The sequence below is a fragment of the Sylvia atricapilla genome, chromosome 6, assembly GCF_009819655.1.
Source record: "Sylvia atricapilla isolate bSylAtr1 chromosome 6, bSylAtr1.pri, whole genome shotgun sequence".
Lineage (NCBI taxonomy): Eukaryota > Metazoa > Chordata > Aves > Passeriformes > Sylviidae > Sylvia > Sylvia atricapilla.
Genome location: NC_089145.1, coordinates 30,263,254 through 30,290,778, shown reverse-complemented (window position 1 = coordinate 30,290,778; position 27,525 = coordinate 30,263,254). Strand labels below are relative to the sequence as shown.

Below are 27,525 nucleotides of genomic sequence, written 5' to 3'. Positions count from 1 at the left end.
TCCTCCCCTTCATTGTGCCCTGTCAAAAATATTCTCCTTTTCAAGCAGAAATGTTTAATATCTGTCACAACAACTCTTGATAATCATTAGGGAAATCTTCAAAGAAGTTGTCATATTGACAAGTCATCTCATCTCATGCACATGTTCTGAAAGCACAAAGGAACGGCTGAGCCAAAACAGAGGTGAAAAAAGAACCTATAAAGTGGGACAGTGCAAGTCCCAGGGAGTCTTCTGTACCAGTAGGAAACTTCATAATGTGACAAGTAATAAAATTCCATGCTGTAGAGGTGACAGGTGCAAAGCTAATGCACAGCAGTGTGTCATTTTCCTAACAGTGTTCAACACAAGCATGGGCTCCTGTCTAAATTAGCATTTCTAGAATCCCAGCTCAGTAGTAACACATGACAATGAAGAACAGATAATAAAGAGGACAGAATACTTTGAAACCCTATCTTTGAAAACAGAGGGAATCTATTTGTTGGGGGAAAACAAAAATTACTATTTTTATGGTCTATTTTTGAGGCCTAAATTAACAATTTAAAAGTACTTGGAGAGATAAGTTCTGTTTTCAAGACAGCTTCAGTTTTTAGAGGCCAAAGTATTGTTCACTAAGTTACTTTCAACTTTAATGCCTAGAGCATATATAGGAATTTGAGTCCCCAAGTCACTGAAAAATTTTTGAGGCTTGAAATTTTACTGATACCCTAGAATAAAATAATGAAAACTAATAAAGGCAGTAGACACAGGACAACCAGAGAAGTGGTGAACACTAAAGGTGGGTCACTGTGTCAGTGATAGGAATCACTTAGAAAACTGGGTTAGGTATATTGTTAATACAGGCAAATATTGATTGATATATAGAGGATTAAAGAATATAAGTAACATTTACAGGATGGAGGTTTATATCCTAAGAAGCAAAGACTTAAGAAAAGATTTGAGAATCATCTAAATACAAGTTCTAGCATATATATATAAAGAGCTAATCTCCTACAGAATTAGAAGGTTATTTTTGTCTTTACCTTTGTATTCCCAGGACAAGAACCATTTAATTTCTTAAGTGGTTAAAAGATAGACTGTGTACTAAAGTAATACCAGAAGTCAGGTTGTTTAGTTCAACAGATGTTCTTACAAGATCACTTGATTTCCTTCCAGTAATACTGAGCCACATGGACTAAAAACTGAATAGTTTCTATTTCAGCAGCAATGGCTATGTATTCAAGTTAGACTAATTCAGAGTGTAAGCAAAGCATAATTTTACCAGTGATAGTAATTAGTTATTAGGAAACTAAATCAAATGCTTTGATATTTAATTTCAAAGTGAGATTGGATATTTATTTACCATTCAAACAGAAACAAGTTCAGAGAGGTTCTCACACTATTCTAAATACTAGATGATTAAAAAAAGAGAATTAATTATTCTGGCTGCAAATAATCTTTCAAGTATTCTTTCAGAGAATTAAATTAAATTTTGTGTTATTCTAATAGACAATACATAGTAGAAGCACAAAATCAGAAGACTAGTACCAGCAGAAATTACACAACAGAGCTTAGCATCATGCTGGAAGAGATTTTGGATTTTTGAGACTGCTGTCTGTAACCTTGACGGCTAAACCAGATCTGGGATCATTCATGAAACCTGAAAGTCTTTTGTGTGTCACTTCATGACACAGGGACCCTGTTCTGAGAAATAAAGATTGACTTTGTTGCTCTGGCAATGAATAGAATAGCAAAGGAGGGACTGAAGCCATTCTAGGAAATAGCTTTCTTGGGAAGCCTGTCAGAAAGAAATGGACATCTAAACTTTTAACCTGAATAATTTGAATATTTTTCTATCACTTCCTATCAACATTAGTTTGCATTCAATCTGACAGACCTTCTCCATGAACTACGAGGAGAAACATGGCATGGATTTACAAGGTGATAAAAGGATTTTAGACTTCATGTTAGCAGTGACTGTGGACATATGTAACAGTAGTATAGGGACATTAGCACAGTTTTCTTCTCACATTCTCCAGTCAGACAGGACATGAGTGTGCACAAAAGTGATCTTTGAAATGCCAGACTGAAGCTGCCTTGTGCAGGATCAGCTCGCCATGGTTGACTTTGTTGTTGTTAACTGTCCAGTCAGCTGATATGAAGAAATAGCTCAAGAATCATACAGTGGTGACTGATGATATTCAATCATGAATGTCTGATTTCAAGTTTTATAAATAAATCTTCATGTCCAATTATGATTTTTTTACATTTTACATTTAGTTGCCCTACATTTAAGAGTATAAAAACATAAATTCTGTTAATTTCATATTTCTGTTACAAAGGACAATATCTAAAAATAGTTTTTTCACTGAAAAACTGACTTGGAAGAAGTATATGTAAAAGGTAATGCTGCTTTCATAAATTGGGAATTCATAGCAAATCATTAATTGTTTTAAATAAGATCCTGATAGGAGTAGCTTTCTCAGTTTTGGACATTTTTTCTAATCCTGCCTCTTGCAGCAGGGTATGAAGCTTCTCATGAATGAAGTGGCATCTTTATTGAGTATGGAGTTATAAAATTAGGATAATTACAGCTCTTTCCCCCTTGTAGTTAAGAAGGTGGCAGTTATTATGCCTTGAGACCTATTTCCTGAATAAGAAGCTAAAAGTGTGAGTAAAAATATTTCAGTGGGGCCCATCTCTAAATATTTTCCCATTATCTATGGTCCTCCTTCCAAAATGTCAAGTTGTTTAACACTTCATTTTGCTTTGTTTGGAAGTCAAGAGTAAAGAAGTTTCTCCATAGACACTGCAAGGAAAGATGAATTATGCTTTGTTGTCATGCCCAGTTGAACCTAAATCCTTCCATAACTTTACTCTTCATTCCTTGTGAGAAGCCCAACCAAACTGTGACAAAAAGATGTTCCTGTGCACTCCCTTTCTCTCCCATTGGCTGCCCTTGCAAAGAGGAAGCATTTCCTATGGTGATTTTGAATATCTAGAGCCACCAAGGGGGACACAGCTGGGCACAGAGCTTCCCTTTGACCCCAGGAGATTCTCTCCTTCTCTGGCTCTTTATTATACCCCTTCTGCTTCCTTTACCCTCAGGAAGCCAGATGTTTTTAAAGAAGAAGGGACACAGAGCTTCCAGAACACTGCGGAGACAGGCCTACCAGATTGGTGAGCACTGTTTTTAAACCACTTGGGACGTTGAGGCACGTGCATGCTCACAGGCAGGCTCAGCCAGGTGTCTGTCAGGGCAGAGCTTGGAGCACGGATCCAACCAACATTTGCTGTACAGGAGCAGATGGTGTTTTATTCTGTCCATTAAGTAGCACTGCCTTTTCAGTTAAGTTCTTATGCACCAGTGCACTGTAGACTTACATGGCTCCACAACATTGATAAAATGAAAATGTTTACGTTACTCATCAGTACCAGCAAACATCTTTCTCCATCAAGGCTTTTCCTTTTTAAAAACTGAGCAGATTAGCAAAAATCCTGCTTGAAGGTAGTAGTGGAGTCCAGGGAAGTCACTGTTATGATTCTTCAGTCATAAGAGGAGTTGGACTTCAGTGATCCTTGTGGGTCCCTTCCAACTCAGGATGTTCTCTGAGTCTGTGATACTGCATACTTGATTTTCCACCAGTATGCTGATCATCTCTAAAGCAGGCTAACTGGAACAGTTAGAACACCTCTAAACTATGCACTATGCATGTTTTCCAAAATACATATGCACTTATATACTATGTCTTACTTAGGGAGACAGCTTAAAAATGTAGATTCGTTTTCAGAACTTGCTCTCTAACATAGGCTCAAGGAGCAGGAGTGATGACAGAGTAAATGACGTCTGTCATTTCCTCCATTAACAAACAGAAAAAATGTCTTTCTGTAGTTTCATCCATGTAGGAAATAAAAATAAGTATAAAAGGAATGAAAATCACATTGAAGGCTAATACCTGAAAACTTCAGATGTGAGGATCCTCACTGGGGTAAATGGTCCCATTTTTGTAAGAAAAGGTTGGAGGATTGGGTTATAGCTTAATGTTTGCTTTGCATACTGGAAGACAAACTGCTGTTCTCATGACTGAGTCCATCTGCCATATCCTTAGCTTTCAAAAAACTGGTCCTTGTTTAGCAATTAGTTATTCATGCTGAAGCCAGGTTGCTATCAATCTAGGTTTTCCTCATGTAATGGACTAAAGTGATCAACCCACTAGAACCTTTTGCTATACTACACATCCAAAAAACTTAATTTATGAGAATCTGCAGTATTTAAAACATTTTACATTAATTTGAAGAACATGATACAGACTGCCAGCTTTATCTGAAATTACTTAAAAGATGGAATCTACCAGCAGGCGATGGACTTGGAATTCTTCATTCAAGTCAGTTCACACCTAATTGCTACTGCATGAGCCTTTGGTCTCTTCTAAGCCATGCAAGGGAAAGCACCAACAAAAACCAGCCCCTAGAACAACTCTTCCTGCCCAAAGCACGAGCAATAAAGAATGGTTCTGCCTCCAGAGCAGGAGAAACAGCAATGGGCATTTTGTTATGTTAAAAGCATCTTTGTGCTTGAAGGAATATGGTCCAGTATTGCAGAGACAAATGAAGTTCTAGTTCCTTCCACTAACTAGCAGCTGTCAAAAAAATTAAGTTGCTAGTCTCAAAGTTTCTCAGTTTCTTATCTTCACTTATTTCTAACACTATAGTTTACTCTTTTTGGGGAATTTGTATTTATTTAAGTAAACAAAAATCGATGTCATGTTTAATTTGACGTTGTTTTAGGACACAGATAATGACAGAGAACTTTAAAAGGTCTTTTTATATTGTCTCTAACCTGTGGCTTCCAAATCATTTTTGTTCTGGAGACAGACATTTTTCCAAGTGATTAAGTTATGATTCTGTTAAGGGTGGAGCTTCCTGGAGAAAGCCTTCATTTTGAGGCATTGCTTTTAGGGACTGCTTTTCTACCTGTCCTAGAGACATCCATACTATAGGTCAATAGCAGTTACACCAATTTACATGGTTAAATTCCTTTTAAAATTATTTAAAATTTACTCTTACAGTTGAAGCTAAAGTAAAAGGAAAAGGTAAGAAATTCTGTGATAACAATGCCATTTCACCATGTGTCAGATTTGGTGATATTTGCTATATATAAACAACTGGCAATAATTACATCCATCATATATTATACTTTCAATTGTGTCAGTATAAGCCAATTCTCATTTCATAAGTGCTCTTATTGAAATAATTGCAGAACCACAGTTGCCCTTCAGACTGACCAGTGCACTGACATCTTTACTGATGAGCAATGTCTTTGGCATTGATTATTATATTGTGTGGTGTAATCTTCAGTCATATTATTTCAACCAAGCTACAACTGCTGAATATTTTCTACTCCAAAAGTGAAAACTTTTCAGTGAATCCATATTGACTCACTTCCTTTGTAAGAAGGAAGATAAAATAAAAATCTTTACAGGTGTAATCCCATCCAATTTCTTAGAAAAACTAATGGATTTCTGGTAAGTGTACTGATAAGGTTCATTATCTTCAGCCAGCAAAATTACTCAGGGATAGTTTTTTAATTAGTGGAAACCAGCAGTTCTCAGGCTGCTTTTTGCACTCAGAGGACACACACTATACTGCATTTAGAGTGAATTAAGTGCTCACAAGTTGGTACAATGGCACAGCACCTGAAAGCAGCTCTTACCAAAGCTTTGCTCCTGTTCTTTCAGCATTTATGGAAAAAATTACAATTCACACTGAAATGCTTGCAGATGAATGTACACAAGCAGCAGACAAGGATGTGATTGAGGACCCTTCATGCTGGAATGTGCCTGGAGTACATAAGCCCCTGGCTTTTATGCATAAGACCTTTTCCTGTAGCACTCCCATGGCTATCTGTTTTTCTGACCTCTCTGATCTTTTGTCATTCTGGCATACATATGAGTGGGAGTCTTCTGAAGCAGGCCCAGGAAACAGTAGAGGAAAAAATATTATCATCCAGATATAGAAAAAACACTGAAGGCATTAGACAGCTCTCATGGTTACTTCAGCAGAAAAGTTGAAGACCTCTAAGTGAAGACCTCTAATCAAAATCCCTACAAGTTCATAAATGTAACATGAAAAAGGATACTCTGCAAAATAACATTTATATTTGCAGCAGCAGCAATTAATGAGCAGCAAAAAGTACCACAAAGACAGCTTCTTTTCTATTGCTGTCAAATAGACAAAACTTACATAGTCATGTTGAACAAGCCAAAAGCTGCTGTAATTATTCCAGCTTTCCTCACAAGCTGGCCTATTTTCCTTGGGAAAACATATTGCATCTGTTCGGAGTGATCCAGGGAAATACCACAGAAGGTAGAAGGAAGATACATTTTGAGAACATGATGAAATACACTCGAGAATTTTGAAACAAATACAGTTTCAGAAGTGTGTCCATATGTTACTACATATAACATCAAAATTGGATTTTCTTCTGCTTTCAAAAACCACAGTAGTCAAACACATAGAATACCTATTACTCTCAAATATTCATTCATTGAATTGCATTCATTGAAATGCATTCGTTGATTTACATTCAATATTAGATTCTACAGAAGTTAGCTAAAAATAATGTTTAGTTGGTTAAAAATAATGGCATCTATGCACCATTCTGCATTCTGCAAATTACTGATATGCAAAATACTCCTCTTGGCCATGAGGTGAGAAGTGGGTGACGGACTTTGTCTTTATGCCTCACTGCATTCATCTACTCATTTTGAAATCTGTCACCTCAGCTGAATGAGCAGCTAAAAATGAGAGTTCATAAAGGATCAAATCCATATCCCATCTTTCCTCAAGAAGAAATGTCATTGAGCTTGATGAGGTCTGAGTACAACAAGTAGTCTGTTGGTTATTTGATGAAAATTTTAATTTGGTAAAGTCTTTGTTATTTTGGAGGTAGAACTATAATTTTGACTGGGATCTTTGCATGCAAGGAGAATTTCTGGCAAGTTTTTGTACCTCAGTTAAACCTGTTCCTCTGGAACATCTGATTAGCAGATAAGAGACTTCCTAAGATGCAAACGTAGTACAAACCACTGTTGCCAGTTTGTGGGAACATGCCCAGAATGTGCTAAACTCAGGGCACCTCCAGACTTTTGAAGTTTACAGCCAACTACTGTAATTTAGGGAGCAGCAGGACTACCTTTGTCTTTAGTGTGATTGTGTGAGATCACTGCTAGGCACTTCTGTTTTCACCATGCGTCCAGGAATTTGTAGCTCCTCAGAATTTGTGAAGAATCACGTCTTTCAGCATATAAGTGAAACACTTGAGATATTCTCAAATAAAGTAAAACAGAGGGCAAGAAAGGTTGGCCAGCTCTGCTTTTGAACTCACAATAGACACTTGTGCATGCATCTGGTGCATTATGGTGCATGTGTATCTTTCTCTGTCTGTGTCCAGTGTCTCTGTAAAGCACACAGGTTGAAGGTGCTGACTGTGATGGTGCATGCACACATTTTGCAAGTACAGGTTACCAGAAGACCTGGGTTTATAAAAGCCCGGGCTGCTGCATAGAGAAATACAACAACTACAAGTGTTTCTGTTAGTCACCCAATAGTAGCAGCTGTATATGGCACTGGACAGCAAGGACTGGAAGTGACTGTCAGGTAATGAGGTTACACTGAATGAACAAGATTCCTGTGGAAATGGTCCTGGAAATCAGTAATGAACCGTGGATTTTGTACTGTGACAATGGCTTGATAAGTCAGTCTTAACTAGAGGTTCCAGTTCAGTTTTAACTGGGATCACTCATTTTATTGCACAGTGGTAGGTGATTTTTTGAACATTTGCTGTTATTTGTTTTCTATATTAAATTATAAAATGGAGTGGTTTAATTGCATGTATCAAACTGCTGCTGTAAAGGGTTGTATCACAGGAAAAGCTAACAGATTGATAATTAATGACAGTGAAGCACAACAATAGGATCAACAAAAGTGAATTAACATGCGTTGATTTCTATGTGAAAGAGAAAATTACACTGTAATTTAGGGTGCTTCAAACTGGCACTTAAAACACAGCGAATTCTTTGGTCTTGACTATAATGTAGCTATTTCTTTTGAGAGTGGAAAGGAGAAAATTTACATAGCTGATGTCTATTTTAATGAGGCTTGCATCATTTTCTTGTTCAAGCTCTTAAGCTTTCTTGTATATCTTTTCAGTTCAAAGACGGCTCACTTGACAGCTCAAGTGTTGAATAAGTTTTCCACAAACTAACTTTGATAGCCAGAATTTTTCATGAATCCAGAAAGTGTTCCTGCTGTACTGCCATCCTGCAAGTCCTCTCTTGAAATCAATGAAAGCAAGTGTCAGCTGCAGTGTCACACATCTGCTTACTGGGTACTTGCTGCTGCCATTATACAGTAGTTACCCACCAACTAATTTCCAGATTGTACTGTACTATAAAAATTAAAAAGAAGGGTCAGGAAACTGGGATAGTAGAGTAGGCAGTCTGTTTATCAGACTGACAGAATTAGCAGGGACTAAAAAGATAGATTTTAAAATAGATGCAATCTTTATGCAAATCACTATGCATTTTCAAAAATGTATTTACAAAACACAATATTTGTGCAGACGCAATCTGCTCCGGGTATTGAGAGAAAGTTTGGATTTGTTCCTTATTTATGAATAGTTTAATAAACTGTATGCAGTCCTTAAATAACAAATGTTCTTCAAGGTATTAACAAAAGATGATCGGATAGGATCTGAAACGTATCTGAGTATAACTTTTTTAATAAGTTGCAGCATGTTAGAAAAGCACACTCTCTTTTGGTGCACAATGTCACTCTGACTTTGAAAATCACCAAATGAAACAGAGTAATTTTGCTATCTGGAAATTAGACTTTCCATCAAAATCTACTTTACATTGATTAAGGTATTCACCATTATATTTAAGCAAGTGTTACAGTTCTGTCCATGAAGGAAAAAAATCCAAGAATAGCACTTTGACAAGCTCTTTTAAAGGATTTATTGAAGTAAATTAGACCATTAATCTAGCTAATCCAGTATCCTGCTCCTAGCAGTGGGCAGGATATAACTTCAGAATATAACTTCTGATTTGTACCTGCTCAGACAGTGAGTGTTATTTCTCAGCTTCATGGCGATTTGTCACCTGCCTTTTAAAGCAATATTGCCATGTTACACTCAGATGCCAAAGTTATCTTGTCAATTCTCTCAGAATTTAATGGTTTTCATCATTTATTCTCTTTACATGTCAGTCTAAAGGAGTAGCTGCTTACTGTTGAAACAACAAATGAAACAAATAGTTATCTTGTTATCTGACTCTATCAATTCAGTGTTAATATGCAATTTGAGTAATAGCTCTCTGCACTAAATCCACCCACTACAGTGTTGATTGAATATTGTAACAGGTGACTCCTATAAGGACTGTTTGTTGCTAATTTCAGAGTCATGGAACTACCAGCCTTAAGTACAACATAAAGTTAAGCAGACCTGAGTGACAAAAAGAAGTCTGTCAAAAAAGAGACATTTTCTGTAACAGCAAGGAAGGGAATTCTGTCTCTTTTTTTCAGAATAAAAACTAAACTAACATAATCATTTAGTTTATTGCAACAAAATTTTCATTACATCTTTCTTTTTGGAAGAATTAAATTCATTTTGCAACTATGTTGAAGATGATATGCAGTGCTATTGGCTGGGTAAGTTGTAATGGTAGAGTTTTTTTAATGCCATGCACTATACAGATGGTAAAGAAAATTATTTAAAATGGTGAAGAAAATATATTGTACACATAATTCTACTAGAAATTCTAAAAATGCACCAAATTTTAGTGCATTTTTATTTTACATGACACAATAAAAACACCTGAATGATGAACTAGTCCAGTGGTATGCTGCCCTCATAAGGAAAGACGTGAATTGAGTCCTCACCTGGTTTGAGTTCAGGCTTATTGGGAGAGGGAGGGGTGTTTTTTGACTTTTTTCTTTTGTTAACTGATTTTATATATATATACAAACATATATAGATATTCTGTATGTAAGTAGCTGCATTTCCATTCTATTTAACTTTACAACAGTTAAATATATACTTGTTTGCTTTTTACTGTTCCTTCCATTATTCTCAAACCACAACTGAAAGCAAGCCCACTTCATTATCCAGAATTAGCATGTCCCCAGACAGGTAGTCTTGCTACCTATGAATAACTTTTAAATAATTAAACAAGATAAAATGAAACAGCCTGGAGCAACCTCCAGATAAGGTCCTCAGCTCCATCAAAACCTAATGAGAAAAATGTACTGAGAGCAGTGTTAGGCTGATGATAGTGGCATATGTCTGACTGCCAAGACTCGGGAATGCCAATATCGACCTCTGTAATGAATATGTATTCCTTGCTGCATTCCAAGCCGCCTCATTGGCAAGGATTAAGGAATACTGAGATGCTGAGAGACTTTTCCTATTACAAACTCTATCATAATCTTAGTATTGTATTACATACAGATACTACTTAGACAATCAATACAAGACAGTTGGTTTTGAAGAACTAGCCAACAGCAGACTTACTTCTTTCTACATTCCTTTAATGACTACTGAAGACTTGTACTGAGTTTTGGAGAAAATGATCCTGAGGTTTCAGAAGGGACAGCTGATAAAATGTCTCTGTTTCCTAAAGAGCAAAGGAGATGGTTTTGCTTGATCTCATTTATTTTCTCCCAAAGAAAAGAGTCTAGGCATTCTTTGTAGTCCATTAAGAGTATCCAAGATACCTAGTACCCTAAACAATAGTCATGATTGCCACTATTTCCTTTTTAAAATAGTGTATAATTCCTTTATACATTAAGGAATTTCTTAAAGGAATTAAATAAGGAATAAAGGAAGGTATTCCTTTATACATTAAGAAATATATACAATATATTCCTTCTATTTCCTTTAAAAATAGTGTATGGTAGTGTATAATTCTATCTTACTGATTGCAGTCTACAGCAATCTGCCCTTCTTTCTGCTGTGTCCTATTGCCTACACTTACAGAGCAATCTGACCCTAGAGAGAGGTGTAACCCAACATAGATAAAAAAGTTGTGCAGGATGACTACGCTGTGATGCCAAAGAACACGGTGCTTCAGTCACTGGACGCTGTGGAGAAAGAGGCTTGAGTCTTTCTGCCTGTAAGACATAACCAGGTAGAGGACACCCGAGGGCTCTCTGGTGAGATGAGGTGTGTGCAAGGTTGCGTGCACTGAGCTATTTACTCAGTGAAGGAGTGCAGTACTTCTTGTGTCACATAAATTGTAGTGCACACAGCACCATGTCATGCTAACTGCTGCTTATATTTCGCTGAACCATGGGCAAAGAAAGAATGCTCAGAGGAAAGAATTTTTCTTTCTGAGGCATTTGGAAACACACAGTTTCTGCTAGTCTCTGAAAGGTCAACTAAAACTTGCATAATATTCCTAATTTTCATGTTTTCAGCTCCAACTCCAAAATTACAGCTGTAGTTCTACTTTCAGATTAAATAAGCCAAAGTCCTCAAAGGACAGCCCTCAATGCCATTTTCAGCTTGCATTCATCACCCACAATGGCATTTCATAACTGTAGTATGGTATTTACCTGAGGTGCTGTGTTCCAGATGAAGGCCTTCATGCAGTCACTAGCATTATTGCCCATTTTTTCAATGGCATTCTAAGTAGGAACAGCCTCCCATGAAAAACTTTCAGGATCATTGAAGTGAAAACATACTGTTGAAGAAGCAATACATAATCACAGCAACCGGTCAACTTCTGGTCAGTTCACAAATGTTAAATGCGTAGTATGAATTTAAAATATCAGAAATGTTTTTTGATTCCTTTGGACCTGTGTGAGTTGTATTACTGAGTTTCTCCATTGTGTGCCTTGAAGCTCTATATTCGCATCAGTACTCCTCTTAAAAATCAAATCTCACTTCAAAATTTCCAGTTTAGATCTAAAATGGAAAGAAAAGGGTTAGGACACCAATACCCTTCACAGTTATACTCTTTGTATGGAAGAATGTCATAGCTCCCATTATACTGAATAGACCTTTCAACAGGATGGATTGTGTTTTTGCAAGCTTAAGTGGATATGTACAGGTGGCTTTGCTGCAGAGTCCTCTAACAGAGAAGAGAAACAAAGGATTTACTCCCACGCTTCACTGATCGAAGTTTGAAGCGGAGCCTCACCCCCATTTTTGCACACATCAAATAAGCTAGACAGGTAGTATTGCAGCCAGCTTGGTGGTCAGTAATTTTCATGTGTCAGGTGCCTTTATATATATCTGTCAGTTCATCTAAGTCACAATTTGTATCGCTACCTACTGTGCCAATTGCATACTCTTAGACGTTTGTATTAGCATTCTTCAGTCCCAGTCTAAAGTATCCCACTGTTCCTGTTGCAAAGCTTAGACAGAAAGGTGCCAAACAGTGTGGCATCCACTTAATGAGATTGCAGCTCTTGAATTGAATGGTGTAGAATCTTAAGAAGGAAAAGATTTTCTCTTTTTTTGTATCATTCTCTTAAAACACGTGTGTATGCATCTGTATGTGTGCACACAAACTTATATTACAACTCATAGTAATTCCATGCCACTAATCTGCTTTGCCTGTTTTTTCCTGTAGCCCAGATGATTTACTGAATGCACTGAATGAGGGTATCAGCCGTGCTGATGTGATCATTACATCAGGAGGTGTATCTATGGGGGAAAAGGTATGCAAAATTTAAGTTTGACTTCCTACAATATATGTAAGAGTTTCAAACCAGAGTCTGTTATCCAAGCTACTACCTTTGTATTAATCTTTATTAAAAAGGGACCTTACTTTTATTGGAACACTTACATGTGAATTACTTAAGAAAACAGTCTTCAAAGCTCATTCCCTTTGTTCTTGTTTCTGTACTATAGTTGACATAGTACAACAGAGAAGCTTTTAGTTCTTTATGTGAGTGATTTACAAATGTGTTTTTATTTAAGGAACAATTTATGTAGATGAGGAAGGTGCTGGGTTAATAGCACATGCAGACAACATACTTATTATTTTTAGAGGAGGTACTTTGAAAGTACTTAGAAAAGCAAACTAAGTATATAAATAGCATTTTTTTACTCAGCACATCTGTTTCCTGAATGTGCCAAAGCTCTATCTGTTACAAAAATAGTTTTATCACATTTTGCACCTGATAGTCCTACAGACAATACATATGAGAGCCAGTGAGCTGATATATTTGCCTTTTGAATCATTAACAGAATTGTTGATTGAGTTCCTGTTGATTATCCCTGTGCCAAAACCATCAAAGAAAATAGGGATACACTGATGCTGGTGGGGCATAGATGAACCTGCAGGATATTTATTAATCATGACTTATGCGAAGGAAAACTCAAATTACTTTTTGATCCCAGGCTGAATCTGTGAGTTTGGCAGGTAAAATAAACATTTTTATAACTAACGGATACTCAAGATAGTCATTAGGAGGTGGGAAACATGAGTGCTGGTTTTGTTTACTTTTCTGAGTAGAAACCATATCATTGGATACATAATGAAAATGGATAATTAAAGTAGTGCAAATAACCTTCAATTACTCCCATTGTGTCCAGTATGCCTAGAAAAATAATCAAGGACAAGTACTAGTCTTTAAATTGGGAATGTGACAACATAGTGCCAACATGGTTAACACTAAGAAGTGGCTGGACTGCTTACAGACATTCAGACCTTCAGCTCATTTCTCCCCAGTCTGAATTTGAGGCAACAGCCTAAAGTCAGTAGACTCTACATTCCACTGCTGGTCTGCCCTCTGATATTTTGAGCTTTCTATAGTTTTAATGAAATAGCTGTGAACATCCAAATAGTAAACAGAAAGTAAAAGAGGAGTTAATGCAATTAATAATTAAGAGTTAATGCCTGGCTGAAATGAGTTGCTGCTTTCCAAGTATTTGAACGCACACATGCATAACAAAAAGGACTAATTGACAGGGAGTTTCAGATTTACTGCTTTCAAAGTCTGTCTTCCCAGATGAATGTTATGGCCCATGTTTTTAGTCTCACTAAACACAACAGGTAGAGTACTACATCTTGTCAATAAAGTTTAAACAAGTAATTCCATTTGTTTTAATAACTGGCTCAATCATGTTTATGCAAAATCCTTTAACTTGAACTCATTCACAAGCCACCCACAATTTTTTCTTTCTAAGGAATGTTAAATGAAATCACTGTCAATTAGACCATTAGACCCAAGAAATTACAATAATTACAGTATCCTGGAAAACTATGATTTCCACAGTACATTATTGATTTCAAAAGTAGTAGGAGATCTCTAAATCTACAACTACATAGCTTCCATGACAAAATTTAAATAACTTGATAATTTAAATTCTTAACTTTGAATTTTTTTCGATCTTTGACATAGAGAATGTTTTAGTAGTAGGTATTTGTGGGGTGCTCTAAGATTCTGATGCTGCAGATGAATTTTAAGGAAACATATGTCCTCATGGAGTCAGATCTGGCACCTAAATGAGTCTGTTCTTTACTTCTTTTCCAAAACACTTTCTTTCAAATACTGGAAATTCCCCACTGGGCTGTAGCACTTTCAGGATATGCAAATTTTCATATTCAGTTGATATTAATTAATTGCTTTGAATGCTTAGATGATGTAAAGCCGTTTTGATCTTACTTAATTTTTTTTTTTAATTAAACAGGACTATCTTAAACAGGTGCTGGATATTGATCTTCACGCACAGATTCATTTTGGCAGAGTTTTTATGAAACCTGGGTAAGAAATCTTTTTGCTTAGGCAGCCTAGATGGAGGCTACATTGGGCCAAATATCTTAGTGAAGTGCTTCAGTAGATTTCACTTTTCTAAATATACTGTAAACCATAGGATAGATATTTGTGGGAAAAGCAGCAAAATCAGTGTTCTTCAGATTAGTCATCATGTTTATGGGTGAAATTAACTGGAACTGATTCTTTTTTTATCAGTAAGAGATATTTCTCTGTTGCAAACCAGGTTTGGGGACTGGTGGGAAACCAGCATGGTATAAACATTTCCACAGCCTTCAGTGTGATCATAGAGCTCATATTGACATAACCAGGAAATAGAAGGACGTTAAATGGACAGGTTGCTTAAAGAGTATCTCATTTCACTTCAAAATTTGCATAAAATGTATTCCTACAAGCAGTTCCTTGAGAGAGGAATGACAGCTAATTTACAAAGCTTTGTCTAACTGGCATATTGAGCATAGTAATTTTAAAGTAAGCAGAGTCCTTTATGTGTCCTTTTCTTCCTGAAACAGAAAACTGTTTCAGCATTGCTTTTCTGTGCTGTGGCACTGCTCATCAGTGAGTCTGGAAGTGTGCTCTGTAGAGAGAATGAAAATCACACATGTTGAGAACAGAGAGTTGCCTTTTCTTCACAGTAAAAGAGCAGAAAGATGCCTGCACCTCTGCCTCACTCCCTGTGGAGGGCAGTTTGTTTGCAAGGTGTGTCAGAATGGTCCAGCTACATAAGATCAAGCACAGCTTTGCAGAATGATTCCCTCTAAACCAGAACTGCTGTCATGGAGCAGAGCTGCAAGTGGGTGTTTGCTGTGAAAACAGACAAATACTTTTACTGTCTCTGCATACAGTCTGGTAAAGAACTGCGTGTGGGCTTGGTGCTTGTGCTGCTCCTACCACCACCTCCTTTCCACAGAAGGATTGAGAGAGCTAAAAGCTTGTTTCCTCCCCTGGTGGATGTAGCCCAGGCATGGAAAATCCTCACTGCTTCTGTCATACTGCTACAACTGATGTAGGGAAGTCCCAGAAGCAGAATCTGCACTACAGTCTCTGCTGCTGACAAGAATGGATAACTTGATTTAAAGAATTCAGAGTATTAAATTCTGGTTCTGGCTTACTTGTAAGCAAATGTCATTTTTTCTTCTGGTGAGTCCTCTGTAGGCCTGCAGCAATAAACTTTTAATAACTAGCTGGAAAAACGTCAAGAAATGGGTGTTTTCCCTAAATGTCCTTTTCATTTTATGCCACAAGAAAGGTATTTTTTATTGTTACCAAAACATTTGCTCATCTGTTCTTACTGAGAATGTAAGCACTCTCTTTTTTCATTAGCTGTAGTGCAATAGCAAATACTGTATCTTGGGTTTTATTAACTGCTTCTTAAAAGATTGTAGATTGTGCTTACTATATTGAAAAAAATCCCTTGAGTAAGTTCCAAGACTGAAGTCAGAATTTGTTGTACGCCTGTATTTGATGTGCTTCATCAGTGCAGGGTGGTGCCTGGGATTTACCATCCCTCCACTTGGTCTGAAAGTTACTGAGCCCATGCAAGATTATCTTGTCTAGCTGCACTGACAGAAGGAAGTACTGGAAGATTCTACCAATGATGGTGTTGAAATGTCATATGAGAATTCAAGGTTTCTAGTAAATATGAATTAGCAATTCAATTTTTTATCCATTGGTTTTGTGCACTGGTTATAATGGTTGGAGGTCTGGCACATAGTTCCCATCATGTTAGAGGCATTTTTAAACAGGAATGTCAAACACTAACTTCCTCTGGTAAAACAGGATATTGATGAGTCTTAACAGATACTAAACTAAGTGATAATGATCAAAGTGCAGCAAATCTCCAAAGCTGTAAACTATCATCTGCTGACCAGGTGGTAGTGGTCAGCTCAAGATAAAGCCAAGGAAACCAGCCTACGTATTGCTCCTATGAGGTATAATTTCTAATGTTTGAGAGGATTATATTAACACAGAATTCTTGTGTCCTGGATGAGTCCCTCTTCTTTGCCAGCCACATTACTGTCCTACTTGTATAACAGTAACAGCCCTCACAGCAAGTCACCAAAGATCACTTAGCAGCTCTGAAAGGCAGAGAGCTCTTCACTGGTAGACCTGGTTGTCACCTGGCTGCAGCTCTGCCCGTCTATCTGAATTTGTTCACCTGCAGATAAGCTAGCATTTGCTGCTCAGAAATACTGCTCCTTTGTCACTACTGCTGTAGAGACTGGAGTAAGAAAATTAGTCACCAATGCTATAAAAAATTGGAAACGCTTATATGAAAAAAAAAACCCAGCTCTGTAATTGCATAATTCCAGTATTACTTCATTGTTAATTGGCTTCTAGGGTGAAGACAAGATTTAGATTTTTGATTACTAGTTCATTTTCTTTTAGATATTTTCGTCTCCAAATTTGTGTACTTGAAACTTCAGAGTTGAATATCAATAAAAATTATTCTGGCACCACAAAGAGAGGATTATACCTTCAGTATGGAATAAGCAGCAGGTGCTAATGAACAGCTGATAGAGAGATGTCCTGTTTTCTTTTCTTTTCTTTTCCAAATGTTTTAAATAATACAGTTATGTTCAGTCAAATTCTAATGAAGATATTAAAAAACTTTCTTTTTCCATAGCCTGCCAACAACTTTTGCAACTCTGGATATTGACGGCGTAAGAAAAATAATCTTTGCGCTCCCAGGTAAGATGTTTTGTCTAGTACTTTTGCTGTTGTGTGTAGATGACAGACATGAAACAGAATAGTGACACTTCACAGCACCTGTGCCTGGTGTTGGCCCCTAAGCTGTAAGATTTTCTCAAAAATTTCCAGAAGAAATGGACTTGCAGGGAGGTGCTAAGGAGTTCTTTTTTGTCCCTGTCCTCAGAATTTTTTTGGAACAGGTCTTACGATTTTTTCCATCCAACAATTTCCTTACATTTTTCACAGGGGTGTTTTTTCCTACAGCTCCCTGCGCCTTCACCATAAATATCCTGTGAGTGTAAGTCAGTGCATCCACTCTGACATACTGAAAATGGAGACAAAAATGAGGGAGTGCCAAGGAACATGTCACGGAATATTTTTGTTTATCATGCTCCTGCTGTGGAACCAAAAGAGGGCAGCATGACTGCACCGCTGCTGGCTGTGTGCCCTGGGAAATCACTTGTTTAGAATAAAGATTTCCTTATGGATTTCTGTCCTTCTAAATGAGAAGGAATTTATTTTATTCTTATTGGTCTGGCTTTCTGTGAATTTTGACTACATAAGGAATCCTGTTGTTGATAAGCTGGTGGTTTCCAGAAGTATTTCTAGTGCTCCTACCCTTTCTTGCTTTAGTTGCTGCAGTACATTTTCTTACAGGGGAGAGATCAGTGGAGCGTCCATCTGATCATAGTATTTATTTTAAAACTGTTGTCTAGAGAGGATCAGATATGTGAGACAGTGGTGTTTGACAGGTGGTCATACACCTCTCTTGTGAGTCAACAGAAAACATATAAATCAGTAGAATTTGTTCTAAGGCATTTTGCTACTCAGTTAGGGAATTGAAAGTTATTTTTCCCTTGGTATCTGGGAACCATTAGTCACAAATAAAGAGCCTTGTCAGGGTACAGCCAATAACTATGCACAATTAACTCTGCGCCAGCTTCAGACAAATGTAGGCATAGGACAAAGGTAGCAGAAGAACGGAGGCAAATGGGGCCTGAGGAGCATTAGGCAATTCTGGTCAGAGCAAGACCTCGACCTCAGCACACATCCAGAGTGTAGCTTTCAACAGGTGTACTTGCCACATGCCCCTTGCCACATGCCACTGCAGTCTGTACTGTGTGCAGTACAGAGCATGGAAAACTCTGTAGAGTCCTTTAAACTGAAATTGCTATAAAGACATAAGCTCACTTTCAGCATTTCAGAGTAAACCAAGAGGGCATCACCACCAACTGTTCTTTGTCTTACAGGCAATCCTGTGTCAGCTGTTGTCACCTGCAATCTCTTTGTTGTTCCCGCACTGAGGAAAATGCAGGGTATCCTGGATCCTCGGCCCACCATCATCAAAGCCAGGGTAAGAAGCTTGTCCTCTAGTTTAAAATTCTCTCAAGATGTTGAAGCACAGCTCGTTGGGCTCTGGAAGACTGTTGTATTTGTGGCATCTGAGCCCTAGGCTAGTTCTGGCAGTGGAAGGACGTTCACACAAATAGAGCCACACTCTGAGTATCTGTTAATAGTAATATTTAGTCCCATAATTTTTTAGAGTTAGATGGCCATCTAATGGAGCAAGATATACAGATGCAGAGGCAGCCATTTGCCAATCAGGCAGGAAGGACACTCTCCTGTTTAAAAAAGACATTTGTTTTAGAGTCTGGTAAAAAATGCAGAGTAATCTGTGAATATCTAGAGTTGGCTAGATCTGTATTAGCAATAGAAAATACAAACTTTAAAGCCTTTTTGTTGAGTTATTTATATAAGAAACTCCCATCACCACCACCCTAAGCAATATAAATTCCTTAAACTGTTCTCACTTTTCCAATAAATTACAGATAGTGTAACTTTATTTAATATAGATTCAAGGCATGTTATCATAACATCTTCTTCTTCTTCTGTTTTTGATTCAAATAAAGTACCTTTACCAAGGAATACATCACCTTTTGTAGTTTTCTTAGTGTTCTTGGCTATGCACTTTTCTCTTATAGCTTATCCCATGTCTCTCTTTTGTCCTTCCTCAAGCATCCAGATTTTAGCTCACAGCTGAAATATTCTAAAAGAGAGAGCAATTTGCAATGACCTTCACTTTTGCATGTATTTTACATTATGAGCCATCCCCTGTATGTCTTTTAGTTTCAAAGATTGGCCATTTTCCTTTTGTCAGAGCTAGCAGGATTTTAAATGCAATTTTTTTTTTTTTATTTATGCAATGTAATCCAAAGAGACCAGGCTTTTTTCTACCGAAATACTATCTGTAAACTGTCATTAAAAGAATGGCTTTGGAATATTCCACTTAATGCACAGAGAATCCTTCAAACACTTTGAGATTGTAATATCACAGTCATATTTCCTTAAATACTGCAGTCTCTGCCTTCTACAGTTCTTAATCTTGCGCTAGACACCATCAGACCTCAAAAAACAAGTTTTTGAAATGACTGTTTCCAAGGAAGAACAATTGAGCAGATTATTCCATTATCTTAGACAGTGCAATATGAATGCATGACATGTTCATCCTTTCTTTTTTAATCCTACAGTTATCATGTGACGTAAAATTGGACCCCCGCCCAGAATATCATCGGTGCATCCTGACTTGGCATCACCAAGAACCACTACCTTGGGCACAGAGTACAGGTCAGTGCCAGTCACAAACAGACTGACAGGCACTCACACACAGCCTTGCCTTCCTAAAGATGTGTCTGGGAACAACCAAGGGTGTTGTTCACACTTTTTTTCATAGAATCTTCTTCATGCAGACTGATTCGCTGACACACTTGTGCACATGCATACACAAACATTAATATAAAATTCAGTGCTGATATGGCTTGTCAATTTAACCATTAAAACATCATTTATTTGAATAACCTGCTTTAATACACACACACACACTCTACACCTGTATTCTTGCATATATGCACACATTCCCTTTTATAAACATCCACTAAGCTTAGTTGCAGTCAGGCACATTTGCTTCCTTGTGCTGTTGTGCGTGTACTCAAGAAATACACATTGGGGCAGAGGTAGGAGCAATACAAATAAAAGAAAGGTGAATTTAGTTGAACTGGAAAAGTAGGAGAGATAGCAGAGACTCTAGATGTTCTCTCGAAGCAGACTAAGGATTTATAAGTCATGTTTGCCACCTAGGAATACTTCTGGATACTCAGCTGCAGTTGAGGTAAATACTAGATTTGAATACTGGTTTAGCTATATACTGCTGACTGTGATATTTCTGCAAGAAATTTAGGTCCTTAAACAACTAACTGTCTTTTTGCTACATTCAAATAGTTAAACAAAAAGCACTATATATGAGTCTCCACAGGGAAAATATTAGTTCAGTTCTGGACCCCTCAGCACAAGAAAGTCAGTGAGGTGCTAGAGAATTTCCAGAGAAGGGCAGTGAACCTGGTGAAGGGTTTGGAGAGCAAGTTCTATGAGGAGTGGCAGAGGGAGCTGGAGGTGTTTAGCCTGGAGAAAAGGAGAATCACAGGAGATCTTATTGCTCTCTATAACCACCAGAAAGGAAGTTGTAGCAAGTGGGGGTTGGTCTCTTCTCCCAGGCAACAAGTGACAGGACAAGAGTGGAGGCTCAGGTTGGACATCTGGAAGAATTTCCTCTTGAAAGGGCTGTTGAACATTGGAACAAGCTGCCAAGGGAAGTGGTGGAGTCACCATCCCTGGAAGAGTTCAAGAAACAGCTGGACATGGCACTTAGTGCTATGGTTTAGTTGAAATGGTGATGTTCTGTCAAAGGGTGGACTTAATGATCTTGGAGGTTTTTCCTAACCTAAATTATTCTATTCAGAGAGAATAAAATTAATCAAATTTATTTATAACAGGATATTTAAAGTATTCTAGACTGTGCTGATTTTAGTGTTTGTACAACTGGAATAGATGTACAAATTGAAAACTAAAGTAATTTTGATAGGATTAACAATTTACTAGGACAAGATGGATGGTACAGATACTGTGGAAGGCTGGGTAGGAAAGCAATCAGCAAAGAGAGTGACAGTTTTGAGATTCAGTGCAGTGAGATGCTGACTAAATCTCCGCAGAGTTGTCTGTTTCCATCCACGTTGGAACAGCTCCATGAATAAGTTAGCCACATAAACATTTTCATCATAACAGCTTTTGTTTGTTGCACTGTGTTGCAGCATTTGGAAGTAACTGAAGACTGAATTGAAATTGTTCTGCCTCTCTCCTATAGGGAATCAGATGAGCAGTCGTCTGATGAGTATGCGCAGTGCCAATGGACTGTTGATGCTACCTCCAAAGACAGAGCAGTATGTGGAGCTTCACAAGGGGGAGGTGGTGGATGTCATGGTCATTGGAAGGCTATGATGTCACCAGCAAGAATGAAGCTTTGATGCATGTCCACATATCATTGACTGTATCCTGTAATATGCAACGGCACAGCTAGTTTTTCCAATTTGGATAAAAGTTGATCAGTATAGTCAACATCTTGAAATATATTTCAAATGGAATTTAAATAAATACCTTTTAAAAAAAAAACCTTTAAAACAAATCTTAACAAAGAAATTTATTCTGATTATATCAAAGCAACTTTTTCCTTTTCTTGCAATTGCTTTGTGTGTTCAATGCTAGTTCTAATAGCGGTAGCTTTTAGTAGACAGCAGTAGGTGCCTGCAGAACTTGTGTTTTTTCTCATCTTTAAGATACAACTACTTACGCTCTTAAAACAAGGCTGTCTGCTTATTTATACTAGCGTAGACAACACTTGGATTTCCCTTATTAGTATGCTTCATAACCGCTTCACAGAGAGCTTCTGCTTGTTCTTTATCTTGTATCTCGTGTTGATGTGCACAGTGCCAAAAGCGGAGTGGCTGCACTGGGAACCCAATGAAGCCCCGAGGTTTGCTCACCTCGCCGCGCATTCAGGGATGTCTCTTGTCCCAGCAGCCACCCAGCTCAGTACTCTTGGGCAGTAACTGGATACCTTTTATTTCAACAAACAAAAAAATTGCTTCCTTAAGTGCTGACAGCCTTTTTAACCAATACATTTAAAAATGTACAGAACTAAAAACTAAAAAAAATCAAAGACTGATCTTGTACAGATATTAGTGTTACCAGCATTCGTGTGGAAATTAAATGAGCAAAGAAATAAAAATAATGTTAAACAACTCTGTACCATAACATTTTCTGTAATGATATTGAAACTTAAATGAATAAAAAAAAATCCTCAATCATTATTTAAAATTTCACTTGTTCAGCCTTGTTGTTTGAAACAAAAAGCAGTGATTTAAGAGGTTATTTGGGGTGGGGAAAGAGCGTAGAAAGGAAGAGAAATAGTATGTCCAATCTAGGGCCTTCCCTCATGTACAGTATGATGAGTGAACTGAAATTACAGAGTGAGCTCGCTCTGACACCTCCCAAGGGGCAAAACAGAAGCAGCACTTGGAAGTGGGGTGGGGAAACAATCAGACTAATCAAAACTGGAGAATCCTTTTTCCCCCCCATGTAAATTGCATAGCATTTGCAAACAGCTCTTGTGCTGCGCTGTCTGGAATTTGATAACGTGTTCTTTTTTTCTTTTTTTTCCCCTCATGAGATAAGAACTTTTCAGCTCCCAGCAGATTGTGTATTTCGGTAGCTTTCCATTTCATCTGGGATTAAGACCATAGCAGTACCCTACAACACTTTGTCTCTTGGACTTCGTGGGTAAAATGCTATCCCACCAATTCCATTTGTGAAGCCAGAGCATTTCTCTATCTTTATCTGAAGACTCAGTCAGTGAGAACACAGAAAATTTGTTTTAAATCCTGACTGCCACAGTGGACCAGAGCTGTAGTTCTATGATAACTGCAGAGGGCATCCCTCAGGCTGGTTTTAAAACCAAACTCTCTTTGCTGTGAAACTCCCTGCATGGGCCCTTGCAAAGGTTGAAGGCAGGTAGGCATACACTGTGTTTGGAGGCAATCCAGGGATTGGTTATTCAGGGGAACAGTAACAACAACTTGCTGATCATATTTTTTTGTTCTGGACTAGGTGTCTGCATTTGTGATCTCTCTATGTAGCAGCAGGGTGGTGTCAAATTAAATTCATGGATGCCTGCTTTTACTGTACTGGAGAATATTTTAACCCACAGAAGGAAGGAAGAGGGGGGTTAACTCATCTCTGAGAAAGACTACAGAACACTCCCTATTATAAGCCAAAGGATTATTATAATGTAGCTAAGGGTTGTTATTAGAGGCAGCATATGTAATGAAAATCAGAAATTTATAAAGGACACCAATAACATAAAGACTCACTAGTAATCAAGTTCACTAGTTGTTTTAAAGGCAGAGTCTACTCCTTGAGTACATGTATTTGATATTTTTTGATATAGAACTTCGTATTTACTCTGAAGATATATATGTAAGAGAGTGTGAAAATGTCAAATGAGGAGTCAGAGGCCAAATCAGGGATCAAGCAAAATTTGGGGCTGAAAATCAAAGATCCTTATACTCTTACCTTTCAGGAAACTAAGAATAAGAAGTAAGAGAGTAGATGTTGAAATGCTCAAGCACAAAATTTGCCAAAAACTTTATTTTGCCTCAGCTGGCAAATTGTAGTTTTTAATATCAGGGAGGAAAAAAACCATGAAAATTGTCTGGGTTTTATTGCTGGCATTTTCCAAACATTTCTGATAGACTTTTATCTCAAATAAATTCAGGAATATGTTCCCAACCTAATATTTCTTTTATGAGGATATTTTGTACATTTCCCAAAAGTCAGGTAAGAAATTTTTCACTTGAATGCTTTGTATCTACAGTAGTCTCCTTGATTCTAAAGCCAGCTGGTATTACTCCCATGTAAAAGGTGAAACCTAAGGACTACAGGTTAGACATGGAAGAGCATTTCTGCATGTACTCAAAAAAGCAGAGACTCCTCTAGGAGAGGAGGACAATCAAAGTCACAACTATTGATGACAAAGGGTTTGCATGGGCAGAACAGCTGTAGAAGCTGGTGGTGATTAAAGCAGCAATCTGTAAAACAAGGTATAGCCTCCCAAAGCAGTATTTGGTCCATAAGCTGCAATTAAGTGCCTTGTCCTCATGATGAAGAACATGATCTCTAATAACTAATCCTTCACCTTGCTAGTTGCCAGCTGGTCTCAAAGAACAAGGCATAGCATTTTCAGCTTGATACTGTCAGCAGCTGGATTTCCGTATTTAGTCCAAATGAAAAAAGTCACACTGGTGTTTCTTCTGTATTTTCTTATATTCTTTTTAGTTTGGTTGTTTTCTTTCAAACTTGACTGTTGTTTTCTAGTAAATCTGTCCTTGAGTCCTCTCAGAGATGAGTTGTCATGCTAGATTTAAAGTCAGCATTGGAGTGCAGGCAAATCTTGAGTAATTTGTGGGGAGGGAAAGTCTGCACATTTTGCAAATGTTACAACCTCATGAGCTGCTGCTAGCTGCATGTTTTCTGGAAGGGCTCAGTGACTCATACTCAGCATTCAGTAAAGACTTGCTCTGTGCATTTGTGCCATATTGTACACAAGCTGATAAAGTTCTTGGAATATAAAGCCTTCAAAAGGTGATGCAGAGGCTCAGTAGCTCTCTAGTTTTAGACTGATCTGGCTCAGATGATTTGCTCCATCCCAGCACCATAAGCAATACCCAGCATGCTCTGTCCACATGCAAGGACTTCTGCATTTCCATGGACCCAATTTGTGTTTAAAGATGCGAGCAACCACATAGTTTTTGCAAAACTGAAACCTTATTGTACACTACTAACTGAAGAATATCTGAGCATACCACAGAAGAACAAAGATATTAGCCTGATCTTGATAACCAGGGATTGAAAAATAAAGTTACTTCAAGAAAAGTGTATGATAAAATGAAAGGTAAGTATATATATAAAGATATATACACACATATATATTAGCACACAAAAATTTGCCCCACTGGACTGACAAGGAAGCATGCAAAGTGGTTTTTGTCAATTCCTGGCATTCTCCTCATGCAGATCTTATTGTGGCCCGAGACAATATAACACACTATTTTGTGTCTGACAAGAGCCTTTCCTATCTAGGTCTGTCTGTTTGGGCAAAGTAACCAGTGACTTAGTAATTTTGAAATGTTGTGCTGGTTGGACAGCTAAGGGGGACCCAATTTTGCAATCATGTGCAGACCAGACAGTGGGCCAAGAAGCAAACATTGACATTTTGAAACACACCTCCCTAAACTGGCAATGTCTGGTACTAGCAGGAGAAGCTTCTGTGGGACTATTTAAACTGCTGAGAAGGAAACAACGTAAGGCCAGAATTATCCTTGCCCTGTGTGACCTGTGCACTTTTTCCTTTTTTTTTCGTTGTTTTTTTTTTTTTTTTTTTTTTTTTTTTTTTTAAAATTGGCCCTGTGCAAAAAACTGGCTGATAATTCACACCTCCAGAAAACTATAAATGCATGGCAAGAAGACAATTATCCAGTTTCCAATACTACCCCCACCCAGTGTTTGTGGCACAAAGTCCCATATTTTCACAGTGTGAAGCAGCATCTCCTCTGTTTTATTCTCAATCTGCCATCTCCTACTTCTGTTTGATGCCTCTTAGTTTTTTTGTTGGAATAGCCAATGGAGAAGTCACCCTCACTTTGCCACCCATAATTTTATAGATGGCTATCTTCTGAATTAAATGTCCTAATCTTTGTAGTCTGCCCTTTGTGGTCACATCATATCCAAGGGTCTGTAAATTGGATGGTCTCTATCACAGATTCATGGAACCACGAAGGTTGGAAAGGACCTTCAAAATCATCAAGTCCAGCCACCAATGCAGCACTGTCACTGTCATCCCTAAAACATATCACCAATCCCTGTTGCTCCTCTTTTCACCCTCTTCAGGTTTTTATGTTCTGTCAGAAACAAGGAGATCAGAACTGCATACATATTAAAAGGCTATCTCATACTAACCACATCATGATGACTTTGGTTTGTTCTCTATTTCCTAATAATTTCTTTTCTTCAGTATTTCTCACTGATATGTTTTTATGGATCTTAAAAATCTCATACTTTATTGCTAATAGTCTTATTTTCTTAAAAGAGATAACCTTAAATTCTCATGTTTTATTGGTAGTATTCAACCTAGGAACAGTAATTATAATTACAGTTTAAGAAAATAATCTCCTCATACGAGTAACTTTACTTTTACCTGTGTTAAATTTGCTTAGCTGTTTTAACTCACTTCCACTCAATTTTGAGCAATCCATCTGTAGTTCTTGGTCCTGGTGACTGGGTATCTTCCTGGAATTTAGTTGCCTTCAGTTTAATCTGATAATGGAGACTGCAGTGATTACCTCCACTGAGGATCTGTTCTCTGTTTTGTGGAAAGACGTGCTTTGGTGGCTTGACAGCTATGCTGTAATATTGATACTTTACCTTATTATGCCTGATCTTTTCTTGTGGTTTCTTGCCAGCTAGATTTCTTCCTGCTGCTGACAGCCTCTTCAGCTATGCTCATTTCAGGATGCTGCTGCACTGCTTTGGAGAACTGCCAGCTGACCAAGACCATCCTCATGTATTCATGGAGATGCTGCAGAGAAAAGAATTTGGCTTAATATTTTCCTATAGCTTTCCTGTATTTGGATGAAGCTGCTGGAACAGGCTTGTTCATCAAGGCTGGTGATCAATCTCCTGGGATATGGCTCTGCAGAGCTTTGTGGCTCCAGGCATGGGCTGCACTCAAGAGAATGAGCTTGGGGAATTGTGTGAGCAAGTGAACTAGAGCCAATGCTGATGACAGCAGATTGGTTGTGGTGTACTGTGCTGCCTGCCAGGACTTCTGTGTCAGAGCTAGGTAACTATTCAGCACGAAAGGTATTGAATAATTCAAATAAAAATGGCCTGAGAGCTATTTACCTGCCAGTCTTAGGAGGAGAGAGGCACACATGCAGATGCAATGGTACTTGAGCCCATCTAACTAAAAAATACCTGGCACTGTATATTCATGACTGACTTTCTGTAATTTACTCCCTAATGGCCAAATCAAATCAATTTGTCCAATGTGCTATGAAAAGCCAGAGAACAGAGCAGAAGATAGGATTGAATGTGCTCTTGGCAGTCTGCATTTCTAAGGAGTCATGCTGC

General features: G+C 37.8%; 1 protein-coding gene across 14 annotated transcripts in view; it reads left to right on the top strand.

Annotated features, from left to right (window-relative positions):
- Positions 1 to 22,691, top strand: part of GPHN (gephyrin) — a 274,586-nt gene extending 251,895 nt beyond the window's left edge. For 8 of the 14 annotated variants that reach the window (XM_066321405.1, XM_066321403.1, XM_066321406.1 and 5 more), the window contains 6 exons: positions 12,612 to 12,699; positions 14,678 to 14,751; positions 17,387 to 17,451; positions 18,702 to 18,805; positions 19,980 to 20,076; positions 21,647 to 22,691. In XM_066321405.1, coding sequence (XP_066177502.1) covers positions 12,612 to 12,699; positions 14,678 to 14,751; positions 17,387 to 17,451; positions 18,702 to 18,805; positions 19,980 to 20,076; positions 21,647 to 21,780 — 562 coding nt within the window. In that variant the 3' untranslated portion in view covers positions 21,781 to 22,691. Of the gene's footprint in view, positions 1 to 3,084; positions 3,157 to 12,611; positions 12,700 to 14,677; positions 14,752 to 17,386; positions 17,452 to 18,701; positions 18,806 to 19,979; positions 20,077 to 21,646 lie in introns of all 14 variants that reach the window. The other 6 variants (XM_066321399.1, XM_066321394.1, XM_066321397.1 and 3 more) reach the window with 1 other exon arrangement.
- The last annotated feature ends 4,834 nt before the right edge of the window (positions 22,692 to 27,525 follow it).